A 14,257-nucleotide genomic window follows, 5' to 3' on the forward strand; every position below is an offset into this window, starting at 1 on the left:
GTCCCCATGCAAAGCAAACATATGTCACCATTTTTACCGATAAATTCACTTTTTCTGTGTCGTGCTAGCCATGTAAACTTGGCAGAACTAGCAGTAATTTTGTCCAGGACCGTGATGTGACAGAGGCATGGGTCTATTCTCGATTTTAAGTCGCAAACTGCTTTGCATCCCTCATTTCAAAGAAATTTTACATTGCAAAGCAGTTGGTGACTTAAAATCGAGAATAGACCCATGCCTCTCACATCACGGTCGTGGGTCCAGACTACTGCAACTTTTGATAACTTTGCTCGTCTTGGCCAACAGATGAAAGCAAAATTTTGTGGTAAGAATGGTAAAACATGTTTGTTTTTGCTGGGGGGATTAATATTGTAGACGAAAAATTTTGAGTTTAGGTGCACTTTAAGGTCCGGGGAAATGGCTTCAACAGTTGCGTCAACATCGGCTCGATTTTGTTGAACAGGGATGTTGACCGTTTGCCCCCCTGTTGAATCAAAGTTGAATTGATGTCGAATGAGTTTAAAAGTGTTTTAACTTTGCTTCAACAACCATTCGACATTCTTTTGTTATTGCGAATGCTGAATGAAGGTGAAGCCGTCTGCCCCCACTCTGTCAACTTGGTTAGGTATGCCTCTGCGCACCATGTCCGTATCCATAGTAACAACCGGGACTACAGCCTGGGACTAAATACCAGGCTTTTCGTGAAGCTTTGAATCAAATGTTGCTGATGTGTTGAAAACGTTTGCCCACCCTAGCAGTCAACATCGTTTATCATCGTTCCACAAAATCGAACCGATGTTGAAGCAAATGTTGAAGCTGTTTGCCTGGACGTTTTTATCTGAAAAGGCTATTTCCAGGACATAATGTTGGCACCAAAAAAATGTCTAGTGATAGCTCGGCCAGATGTAAAAGAACATAAGATTAAATAATATATATATATATATATATTTCATACCTGTTATTTTCCATGAACGCCTTAGTGCTATGAGGGATTCAAACCTACATTTTGTACCGTGAACGGCCAACCTTCCTATGCCTTTATTCAAGCGTAAAAACTAGCAACCGAATTTCTGGGGAAATTTTGCTACACTACTTTTCCGTTTCATTTTTGTCGGTTTTATTAGCACTGGAAAAAATATTGTATCATTTACTTTATCATTTTAAAATCATGTAGGTTACATTTCATGCGCAAATTTGGAACAAAGGAGAAACTTGCCTGCTATGGCGTTATATACCCGCCAAAATTCAACATTTGGGTTTCACATTTCAACATTCAAGTTCACAATTGTGCATTCGCGTTTCACAATTCTACATTTGAATTCACAATTCTACATTCAAGTTTCACTTTGCAACATTCGAGTTTTGCGTTGCGACATCATTCTCAGAAGCGCCAATGCTCATTCATCATTCAACATGCAAGTCTTAAAGTGCCTTTCACCTCAACACACATTTCCACTATATTTACTTTCCAAATCATCCCGAAAACATCATATTATTTTTTAAACCCTTTTGAATAAAATTTCACTTTTTTATTGGCTTTGAAAGACCCGAAAAGTGGACACACTTTAACAACAATAACAATACTTTATTTCACCCCATAGTTACAATAAACTAATTAACAATTAGACCCGTAGCCCACCGCCTCATGGGCTATTGACCCGTGGCCCTTAAGGGCGAAGGGTCTAATTGTTTTAGTATCACCCAACTAGTCGGACAGAAAAGGCAATAATAAAGTTAGCAAATGCAAGTTGAAAATATATTTATTTGGGAATAAAACAAAAAAAAGCGTCACGCTTTTCGTTACCCGATGACTATTACTAATAGTCCTCTAGTAGTGTAGCCAATCAAAATGCAGCATTTGCATTAGTCCACTGGTTGGGTGATACTAATAACAATTATACAATAATTAGACAATAATAACAATAGTACAGCAGATGATAGGGGTGCTGGCTGCCTGAAATAACCTAAAAGTTCAAAATTCCAGGCAGCCAGCTTTATTAAAAGAAAAGATGTTAAAATGTTCAGGTCAGGGATACAAGAACAAGCAAACATGGATACAGACAAAAATAGAGATAAATAGAGTTAAGTAAACTACCAGTATATTAGAGTGACTAAAATTCTTACATTTCAAAAGAGTATTATTATTTCAAAAGAGTATTTTTTATTTCTTATCTTAAAATTACAAAATCGATTTATAGATGTCTAGTAATCTTTGATAAGTTGCTGTTTCATTTTCTTTTTAAACAAAGACAATGGAGATGATTTTTAAATATCTTCGTCAATGGAATTCCAAACTGATGGTCCTTTGAATCTGATATTAAATATTCCGTGATTTGTTCTTGCTTTTGAGAGATGATAAGGCTGTTTTGCAGCAAGCCTAGTATTATAGTTATGGATCTGTGTTATTTTAGTGAAAAAAGACATAAAGACAGGTGGTAGTAGTTGGTTATGATATTGATACATAAAGATTGGTCAATGAAAAGTTACTGGGTCCAAAAAGACCCAGAGATTTACATTACTGTGCAAAAAGAATGGAAACGAATTTCGACGAAATTCGCTTATTGTTCTCTCGAAATTTCGGGGGAAGAAGTGTGACTTTTCGGCCGAAATTTCAAAGAAATTTCGCTGAGCCACACGAAATTTCGAACGCAGGACGAAAATTCGCAAAGCTAACAACGAAATTTCAATTGGAGTTCGTACGTACTGAAACGAAAATTCGTAAATCTAACAACGAAATTTCGGTTGGAGTTCGTACGTACTGAAACGAAAATTCAAGAACTTTAATAATCGAAATATCGCAATCCTAAAGCCGCGGCTACATGAACGATTTTTTGCTCGCGCCAGTGATGCAATTTTTTCAAATTTTGTCACGTCGCCAGCAAGCAATGAAAATCGCAAGTGGCTACACTTGGGATTTTCATTGCGCGCTGTCTAAAAAAATCACATCACTGTTGCGAGCAAAAAATCGCTCGTGTAGCCGCAGTTTAAAACGAAATTTCGTAGTGTTGGTTAGCGTTTCGCATTTTAATGAATGAATGGAATCAACAACTGTACTCTTCTCTCAACCTTGAGTGTAAACACGACAAATAACATTATCGCCATAGCCATTTTAACATACCAAACCTAACAATTCTTCTTGGTTTTCACGTCACGCAAGTATCATGCAAAGAAAAAATAAGATCGCTTACCATTCAACAAATTGAGTCAAGAAATTGAGATGTTGTAGGAAGGTAATAAATCATGAGCGTGTCAAAGTTTTAGGGCTGTGCGATAATCCAAACTCGAGTTATTTGGCAATAGACACTTCTCTTAAGCCCCGAAATTCGCGCATTTCGTCGAAGTACGTTCTCATTACTTTTTCACAATACTGTATTGGTTATTCAGAACTCGAAAACACATGGGGAATCAACATTTTCATGACATATTTCTTAGAAGCAATCCAGATGTCACGCATTGACTGAATTAGCTCCGAAAAAGGATTGTAAAAACGCTTCCTTTAACATGACTAATCTGTCCACTTAAATAATTTTATCAAACGCTATCTTCTCTACGTAAGCGACAACCACCCTCCATTGTTTTTAATTTTGGTCTCTTGCGAGAATCGGCTCACGTATATAAGCAACCTGTTCTTGTTGCGACCACTCTCACAAATTCCCGGCTTGGTCAGTTATGAGGGCTTCGACTGGCCTTTTTTGAACATTAACTTGTAAAAGGCAAATACTCGCTGCGAACTTTCAATAAGCACTCTCGAAATTTCGCTATGTCACGACGAAATTTCGCTTTGTCAAGACGAAATTTCGCTATGTCAGGACGAAATTTCACCATGTCAGGACGACATTTCGCTATCTTACAACGAAATTTCGCTCGAATATTCGCACGGCGTTGCGAATTTTCGTTTTGATTGAAATAATAGCCGTTTCGAAATTTCAACGAAGTTCGAATGAAAATTCGTTTCGCCCAAAATTTCGTTATATTTCGTCAAAAAGTTGCGAAAAGTGCCCAAAAGGGCGAAATTCGTTTGCATTCTTTTTGCACAGTACTGTAAACAAGGGACTAGAGTGCTCATCCAATCTAGAGCAAGTAATTATTCGCATTGCTTTTTTTTTAGAATTAAAATTGGCTGAAGAGTGGTCTTATAGGTATTTCCCCAGATAATTATTCCATGGGTCAAAAAAGGATATATAAGGGCATAATATAAGCTTAATAAAATATCTAGGTCAACATAATACCAGAGTTTAGAAAGGATACCAATGCTTCTGCTAATTTTGTTGACAATACCTTCAACCTGTTTCTTCCAGTTTAAGTTTGAATCAATTAGAATGCCCAGATACCTTATAAAGAATTTTCGCTTAAGTTGCTTATTATTTATAGCCAGACTGAAATTATGAGATTGTAACCTCTTTTGAGGTGGATGGAAAGTCATATTGAGTGAAATCTTATTAGCACAGAGCCATATGTGAATATTATTTAACTCAACATTTATGTTTGTTTCTAGTGTGGAAACAGTTTTGCTTTTATAAAACAAATTTGCATCATCTGCAAAAAGATGAAAATCGAAGATATCTGAACAACAGTGAAAATCATTTATATATAATAACAACAGTGGACCAAGTACTGATCCCTGCGGGATTCCACAACTTACATTGCATTTAGAGGATGTTGCATTATTAACAGTAACAAGTTGTTGTCGGTCACTGAGGTAAGATATAAAGCAGTCTTGGGCAATACCTCGAATACCATAATACTCTAATTTATTAATCAAAATCTGATGATTGGCGGTATCAAATGCTTTAGTTAAGTTGAGGAATATACCACAGGGATAGCTTTGGTCATCAATTGCTTTCTGAATTAAGTGAGCAATGAAGAGGATTGGGTTCAATACCGGGTTGACGTCACAAACTGCTTTGCATTGAGAAAGTTCTTTAAAAACAGCGATGCAGATCAATTTGTGATGTCAACCCGGTATCAAACCCATTGCCCTTCATTGCTCGGTTGTGGATCAAATTATGATCACTTTTCCCGTCTTTCAAAGCCAATAAAAAAGTGAAATTTCATTTAAAAGGTTTTAAAAGTAACACGATGTATTTGGGATGATTTCGGAGAATAAATAATGGCAAAATGTTATTTGAAGTTATAGGCACTTTAACATTTTATGTATGTTTGATCATTTTATGCGTGTTTCACTTTTTATCTTCCGACATGCATGAGTGATTTTACCTTTTGAAAGGGAAACTGCTGTATGTATGCATGGCGTTTTAGTGCATCTTTAAACAAAATATACATACATACATACATACATACTTAATTGACCGCACCCCATAGGGGCTTTTCAGGGCCAATGAAACACAACGAAACGACGGACCAGAACTACAGCTGTTAAGAATCCCAACTACCAGGAACAAATTCAACGAGTGGTCAGAGCAGGTCTTGAACCTGGGATATCCAGATCTCAAGGCAACCGCCCTAACCAATGGGCCACACTACCTCCTTTATACCCTTATGGAGCTCAAGAATGGAACGTCAATTAAATAAATAAGACAGGCGGTGAAAAATAAATATCTGAAATCTTAGAAGCGAGCAGTAATGGACTTCGACAACAACTATGGCCTGTTGAGAAATCAAAATGAGTTGTATTTCTAATATTTTACCAAGTGTGTTGTTATGTAGAACACTAAAACCAAATAGAAAATTCTCTGGTAACTTATGGGTTAAACAAAGACAGACCTTAAGTGGATCTGTGATCTCTGTTCTCTGTACAGTCTGTAAGAATTTTTTGAAAGAAAGATTGCCTCTAATAGCAAATATGTTGTTTGTTTCAAATAATATTTCGCTGGAAAAGGTGGACTTTATGAATTCATCATGTTTTGTACTCTGCGAGCTTAACTGGATAGTTTTGATGGCTTTCGTGTCAAAATGAGGTTAGCATCTCTCTGTTGTGTTAACTTTATTAAATATACCATGCCTCGTGAGTTTGTATTTATTGTTACCCGTAAACTTGATTTCCACTCTCAAAATTACCTCCAGAACCTACTTTTTGCGTAGAATAAGGTTTTAGAGTGATGTTATTGTCTTCTGTGGTGATACTTGACATTTCGGGAACATTTTGGGAAAAAAATATTTATAACTGGTCACACGCGCAACTTGATCGCCCAAACTTGCCGATTATGTACAACATCCACTTGGCCTTTTGACATCCCATTGAAAAAAATTCATAAAATATTCGCAGACCAGTTGAAATTATCTGAAATTTGAAAGGGTGATTGCTAATGAATAGAGAAAAATTTCACAATAACTAAAAATTCCTGTGTTAAGCATGAGCATTCAACAAAGAGGTAAATGCGACTACATTTGTTGTGGCGTTGCTACTTTTGTGGTTTGATTGTTGTGAAAATTTTGACAGAAAAACCGAAAAATTTTGCGGGAATCCGGACAAGGTGAAAATGAGTTAACAAATTTGCATACGTGCGTTGAAATGTGATACGCGAGGAAACAGGAGTTTTATTTTTCTGACAAATGATTTTGTCATTGTGGTGTAAAATGAAGTTTATTTGGGAAGGCAACAATATTTCTTTAACTTCCTGGTTAATCCAATTTACGACTTACTATTGCGAAGATTGTTCACATGAAACTTACACTTTTAGCGAATCTTGAGTGTCATGAAATTACATCATTTGCGTGACAACATATCCCTTTACTCTAACACAAAAACATTCAGATAGTAACAAACTTCATATTTATTAACCATTTCTTCTGCTTTTGAGCTTGTCAGCATTGTGATTTGTGATAGTTCGCAAGTATGTTTTTGTTTCTCATAGATGTTCAGATTTTCAATTACATGGCCGCTTAGCCTCGTGATTGTGTAAATAGTTCACCCTGAAGTCAAAATAGATACGTTTCTCAGGAACCTGACAAAGAAGGCTTCCTGACCCGACAGATGAAATGTAAATATTCAGTTAAATATTACAACAAAATTAAAAAACCAAAGACAGACGTTTCTTGGCTAAAAAGTACAAGGTGATCACATGCACCTTTATGGTTGCCTAGCACGAGATCAATTTCTTCCTTTTGACAAAACATCATGACCTTTCCATTCGTTCATAAAAGTCAGAGACTGCAGAAATTTTCAGGTTTTTACTGTCAATTGTCATTAATGAGAATTTGATTCAGTTAAATATAAAACTATGTTTTTTTGCTTTTCTTTTTCTGTTAACTCCTGGCTTTTACGGTACTTTTTGGTGCACACGTAAGCCAGACAATGTTTTGCCCTGGCATCAGATTAGATTAACAAGAAGAGGAATTGGTTAGTGCAACTGCATGACATGCTGGAAAACGTCAGAGCAATTTGCAGACTAATAGTATTTAAAGAATAAACGAGTGAATTTTGCTCAAGAGCGTGTTTTGTTATCTTTAAACTGAATTTATTACCAAAGCTTAAAAAACTAAAGGACCTCAAAATGGGTCAGGACATTACAAAATAATTAAAGGTGTGAACTTGAAGGGCCTCTGCTGACCGCTCCCTACAAGGGCTTTTCAGGATCAACCGGCTCAACAGGATCGGACTGAATGCATGTGAAGGCGCCTACGGCTGTCGCCACACGATCCATGTGTGATTTTGTAGCACCGCAAACCCAGCCAGATGTAAATGACTGGGAGTCGATTTTGAGGAGGGAGGAAAACCGGAGTACCCAGAAAAAAACCCTAGGAGTCAGGTTGAGATCCATTGAAACTCAGCCCACAAATGACCCGACGCCAGAGTTGAACCAGGGTCACAGAGGTGGGAGGCACGAGTGATGACCACTAAACCACCCTGACTCCCCTAATGACCCCCCACTTGAAAAAATTAACTGGAACGCTGCAGTTCAATACCACCCAATTCAGTGCCTTCTGTTTTTGTGTAACACCTACCACAGGCAACCCAGTGTACGCTTTATGGAGCGTCTTGTTAAAGGATAGTGTGAGAGTACTTATGTTGTTAATGTTTATTAAAACACCGTGAGAAATGAAAGACATAGAACTACATAAAATTACAATGGGGATAAATCAAAACACATGGTTAACTAAAATTTACAAAGTCTATTTACAATATTGTTGTTCAATCACTGGATTAAGAAAAGGTTACAGATCCTGTCATATGGTTTCACGAGAAACGTCCTGTCAACAGAGCCTTTCTTGACTCAACGAGAAATGAAAAAAATTATGTATTCGACGATGCGTCAGATCTGATGGGGAAAACAAAGCGTCCCAAAATCCCAACAAAACACTCAGGACAATGCAGAGAATAGTACGTTAGTGAACTTTATTTATCTGGCTGTCCATAAAATGGATTTTCGGAACATTTTCCTCGATCAGTTGAATCGGGCGTTATAACGTGACGTAACACACTCTTGCATCTAAGGCATAGGGTTGTCTGTCTGTGGCTGAGGGAAAATAAAGACCAGAGCACAACACCGGGGACTCTGTACCCCGCTATTTTTTAAATAGTGTGTGTGTGGGAGTTTTTGAACAAAGGTTGTGAGGTGGGGCCTTCGGTTTATAGGTCGTCATCGTCATGAAATGTACTTAAAAAGGCAGCACCTTCATTTCAGTTATTTGACTGTTGGTCTGGCCCTAATTGAACTCACTACCTCCCACACTCAACAAGCCTAACTGCTAGCCAACCGGTTGGTGGAGCAACGTGCAATCGTGGGATTTTGAAATCCCTCGTCGAGAAGAAGAGATAACTGCTCTACCCTTATGTTAAATTGTGGACTTCCACGGCATTGTTTCTAAAATTAGGGAGCAAACTCCATGACTCTTGATTGAGCCTCGCCGGTTAATTTAACCAAGCTGGCTGATCATCTCATCTACAGTACTGTGCAAAAAGAATGCAAACGAATTTCGACAAAATTCCCTTATTGTTCTCTCGAAATTTCGGGGCAAGAAGTGTGATTTTTCAGCACACGAAAATTCGAACGCTAAACGAAATTTTGGTTGGAGTTCGTACGCACTGAAACGAACCTTCAAGAACTTAATTGAAATATCGTAATCTTAAAGCCCCAGCTACACAAGCGATTTTTTGCTTGCGCCGGTGATGCAATTTTTTCAAATTTTGTTGCATTGCCAGCACACGATGAAAATCACAAGTGTAGCCACCCTTGAACTGGCATCGCGACAGCAGAAAAGGGCGTTGAAAAAAAGTGTTGGTTAGCATTTCACATTTTTATGAATGAATGGAATCAACAACTGTACTCTTCTCTCAACCTTGAGTGTAAACGCGACAAATAACATCATCGCCATAGCCATTTTAACATACCAAACCTAACAATTCTTCTTGGTTTTCACGTCACACAAGTATCACCCAAAAAAAAATAAACTCGCTTACCATTCAACAAATTAAGTCAAGAAATTGAGATGTTGTAGGAGGGTAATAAATCATAAGCGTGTCAAAGTTTTAGGGCTGTGTGATAATCCAAACTCGAGTTATTTGGCAATAGACACTTCTCTTAACATATTGGTTATTCAGAACTGGAAAACACATGGGGAATGGACATTTTTCGTGACATGTTTCTTAGAAGCAATCCAGGTGTCACTCATTGACTGAATAGCCTAGTTTCGAATTGTGTAGAAACAAAAGAACAGAGTCGAGGTTCAGGGGAATAATTAGCATTTTGTTTTGTTCAAAACAAAGGAAAATGCAAATTATTCCCCTGAACCTCGACTCTGTTATTTTGTTTCTGCATAATTCGAAACTAGGCTGTTAGAAAGGGATTGTAAAAACGCTTCCTTCACCATGACTAATCTGCCCGCTTAATCTTTTGGCAAAACCGATGATGTTCGCCTTTTTTCTGTAATCTGTAAGGGTATTTTGGCAGATGTGAATGAGAGTAATGAAGTTTCCAGTTTTTAATAGGATTAAATTAAATGTACTGTAAAAGGCAAATGCTCGCTGCGAACTTTCAATAAGCACTCTCGAAATTTCGTTATGTTACAACGAAATGTCACTCGAATATTTGCGCAGCCGTTGCGAATTTTCGTTTTGATTGAAACAATAGGTGTTTCGAAATTTCGACGAAGTTCGAATGAAAATTCGTTTTGCCCAAAATTTTGTTATATTTTGTCGAAAAGTAGCGAAAAGTACCGAAAAGCACGAAATTCGTTTGCATTCTTTTTGCACAGTACTGTATTTTCCAATGATCACCAAGGTTAACAAGAGACGAATGAGGCGGGTAATTGAGTCTTAAAATTAATCCGTCAACCTTCATTGGATCTGTCAAGATTTCCAGAGTCATGCCTTCGTTTTTCCTCTCGAAAGGTAAAGTCACTTATACATGCCGCAAGATAAAGAGTGGAACTTCCATAAAATGATCAAACATACATAAAATGTTACGGCTTACTTGTTGATGGAATGAGCAGTGGCGCTTTCAAAAATGATGTGAAACTCGAATGTACAATTCTGAACTCGAATGTCAAAATGTGAAACTCAAATGTTGAATCAAACATAAAATATGAAAGTTTAATTTTGGCGGGTATACATCGATACAGGTTCTTTTACATTTTTCCCTCTTGTTGAAAATGTTGCTTTTGTCTCTTTTCTGTACAGGTTGGCGTAAAAGGGGATTGTAAAAACTTCAATAGAGGCCTGGACTGTGATGTGCTTGTTGCTGAGGTCTGCTCACCAAGAAAAATGTTTAACCGTTTCTCAGGAGGGAAAAATTTTCATTGGAACCTTCGCCCATTTGTTGTATTTTTACCTTATACAATTTAAAAGGAAAACACAAACAGAAAATAGACCATCGAGCTCATAACATCAATTTAAATCGAGTTTTACTGATGGCTGAAGCTACAGAAAAATACTAATTGGTTTGAAAATGCAAAAAAGTAGTTTAATAAGGCAAGTAAGAAACAAATAGGGAAAAGAAGCTATGCTTAAGTTCAGTTGTTGCATGCCATGGATGTGTTTTTGAGTTTAAAGCAGAAGCACATAACCTTGAAGCGTATAACTTGGAACTATTTTCCTTGAAACAAAACTGGGGATTTTAGGACACCAATTTTATGCCCAAATATGGACAAAAATAAAATCAAAGCTGCACACGTGGGAAAATGCACGAGCTATGTTACATCGAAATAAGCAATTTTATAAACAAAAAAACCCCAGCTTTAAACCAGAGTTACAGTCAAAACAGCTCAAGCGTTCCTCAGACTAGCCGATTTATGAGTTCATTATTGCAAATTTTATCTTAGGAATCATTTCAATAATCTGGTTGTTGGATGAATAATGCAAAATTCAAATCAAGCCTCTGTTCAAAACTCGAGTTTTGATTGGATTATTGCTCTCTGCCTCATTGAACGGGCTTCAAGATTGGCCAATAGAACGAAAAAACATAACAATAGGTTTTGCACAGAACAACAATAGGAAGTACGACACTATACAACCAATGAAATATAGTGTTCAACAAGAAGTACAAACCTACCCGAGAATTTGACAGGTATACCAATTTGCAAAATCTGCGAAGGTCGTAACAAGGGTGATTTGCCGTTCTTTTAAGTTAATTTCTCTGTCCAGTCTTTGGAATTTGAAAACATATTGTCTCACATTTGAACATAACCTTTAGAATCTAACCGGTGGAATGAAATACAACGCTTTGATTTAACAAAAGGGATCGAGCGAAAGATCGTATGACAAATGGAGTAGATTTGAAGCAATAAGTCGAGTTTATGATCACAATTCTGAATCAAGAAAATTGAGATGGCTCTTGGACGTTAGTTTTGTGAGATTAAGTTTCCGTAAAGTTCGCTAAGTAAGTGTTCAGTTGTAATACTGGTTCATTTTCGTTTTCTTAGGTTCGACAAACAAGTCACAAGCCAGATGAAATCTATGGTGTGATCGAGCGGCTGTCACCAGGAACAAGGAAAATAGGTGTGTATGTATTCTTAGGTCTTTCGTTAATATCTCTTTATTGTCATGCTGCCTCTTCTGGTATCTATATGGAACGTGACAGTCCAATTTTAAATTCGCGTATCCTCCTTCCCAGGAATTCTTTTGGCTCACAATACAATTTTTTTAATTCCAACGTTTCCTTCCGAAGTCTCCTTTTATTTTCTTGCCTTCAGTGTGGTTTTGGTAAATCCAAACTAAACTGTAAGAAGAATGCTTTAACCATGAGACCATCTAATGGCCTCTAGATAGATGTCGTATCCTGCCGAACAGTCGTAACATAGCCCAGCAATCAAACAGTGAAACGGGAAAAGCGTCACAGCTTACAGGTGAAAGCAAAACAATCGAGTATTGCTAATGGTTTCATCTTTGCAGAACTGTTTGGTAGACAGCACAACGTTCAACCTAACTGGTGAGTCCGGTGAAAAATTTCTACATTTCATTTACAGAATACAATATGAATCAAAAATGGGGGCTCGACTTATACACGAGATCGCCTTATACACGGGTAAATACGGTATACTGTAAGCCGTTATTGTCTCGAGGTCGAAGTGGTGCATGGAGTGGAAGGTGTATTTAATGTTGACCAGAAGTCAGTGTTTGCTGAGTAAAGTCACAAGCTCGCTAAAAGCGTATTAGCGTAAGTTTGCCTCTTTGGCTGTGATTGTAGAAATCAAGTTTTGTCATGTGGTAATTTTCTGATGTGCTCTTCTGGTATGATTTTTACAGTTCTGGATCCACAAAGGCTTTTAAATCGTACGTTCAAACTGTGTACAATATCTAAGACAAAATCAAATAAGGTGGTCAGTCCCTCTCCATAAATTGTGGATAGTGGGGTATGTCTTTAGGTCTTGGGTTTTATATACCACAAAAAGTGGAGGTACACTTCTATTCTGGACTAAACTTTGTAAATCCTTTTCCCTGTCCCCTGTCATATTGTGGAAGGATTCCGCTTCCTTGTTCCAGAATGATATTTCGATGGCATTTTGCCGGTAGACTTTGTTTACACCAAATTTTTCAAGTAACTTGCCAGTTTTGTGGAAAAGGATACCCAAATCAAGACCAAAATACTATTCTCTGCCCTCTCGAGACTTACCTTGAAATCGGCCTTCATGCTGCATATACCCATAAAGATTATGTATGAGGGTAATCCCTTGCAGATGGAGTTAGCCTGGATGAAGGAATTTGTGATATTCAAGCAATTACCGACTTAAAGGAAAATTAGGAACTAATTAACCCTTCGACATAAAAAATGCACTGTTTGAGAGTGGGTTGGGGGCTGAGCCGGGTAGGATAGATTACCCCGGGTCGCGCGAGGATTAACATATATTATTGTAGACAGACCACTTATATTTGAAAAAGGCCTTTCTTATGAGAATTGCTTTTAATTTATATAAAAAGCAGAACTGATAATTCTATCTGAGAATGTTTGTCTTGGATTACCCTGTGACCAGTTTACTCTGTGTACACAGGATAACTCTCGGAAATCAACTGGACGGTGTTCGCTTGCTTGATCCAGAAGTTACCACACGCTTCAAAAAACGTTATCCCGATGGAACCGTCCTCAATACCTCAACTACAAAGACATGAGTTGTTACCATGGAAAGTTTGGGTAAAATGGCACAAGAAAGATGCAATCAAGATCATGACATGAATTCCTCAAAAATCATTGAAATAGCCTGAAGAAATAAAAAGGTCGATTTATCGACGTTCTTGTTAAAATACTTGTGTTTTTTGTGGTAAGGGAGCCCTGTGTATTTCGGAATTGTCATAGACAACAGGCAGTTCTGTTCTGGACGAGACGGAGCACCAAGCTTTCATAAAAACCTCCTGTTTGCGGGTGGGCGAAATAGCTTTATCGAATTACCCAAAAACTCAATTTATTTTGACACGTATGGCTACAAGATCAATTAACAAAAACAGTGAATTTTGCAACATTTTGACATGCAGTCAGTTTATCCCAATATCACTGAGGTCAAGAAACTTTTTTTTTAGGATCCTTTCATTCGCTTCTGTGTTCGTCATGTTTACCCTTTACGAGGATTTAGGTTCGCGTGTTCACAAGTTTGTTTTGCATCTGGAAGATGTTTAGATTTTCAATTACCACCTCTCCCTAGGGGTTATCACGCATAGCTTTTAACCAATGAAATCCTAATTCTATTTTGCTTTTTGCTGCACAGAAAACTAAATTCTACCCAGATTAAAACTTGGAATATATTCCGAGTAATAACAATACACACTTAAGTAAATCACAAACGCAATATTTTGACTTATTAGGCCGAAAGGCTAGGCTATCAACACTGCAATCATGGCCATCGACCGCTGACAATCGACTGTGATACAGTC

At 37.5% G+C, this 14,257-nt stretch overlaps 1 protein-coding gene across 2 annotated transcripts in view; it reads left to right on the top strand.

The window, feature by feature from the left end:
• The window catches only part of LOC137999489 (N6-adenosine-methyltransferase subunit METTL3-like), a 146,895-nt gene extending 133,260 nt beyond the window's left edge, over window positions 1-13,635 (top strand). For both annotated transcript variants that reach the window (XM_068845269.1, XM_068845261.1), the window contains 4 exons: window positions 10,577-10,642; window positions 11,818-11,893; window positions 12,287-12,323; window positions 13,384-13,635. In XM_068845269.1, the coding sequence (XP_068701370.1) occupies window positions 10,577-10,642; window positions 11,818-11,893; window positions 12,287-12,323; window positions 13,384-13,501 (297 nt within the window). In that variant the 3' untranslated portion in view covers window positions 13,502-13,635. The remainder of the gene's footprint in view (window positions 1-10,576; window positions 10,643-11,817; window positions 11,894-12,286; window positions 12,324-13,383) is intronic.
• The last annotated feature ends 622 nt before the right edge of the window (window positions 13,636-14,257 follow it).

This window comes from Montipora foliosa, chromosome 1 (assembly GCF_036669935.1).
Source record: "Montipora foliosa isolate CH-2021 chromosome 1, ASM3666993v2, whole genome shotgun sequence".
Lineage (NCBI taxonomy): Eukaryota > Metazoa > Cnidaria > Anthozoa > Scleractinia > Acroporidae > Montipora > Montipora foliosa.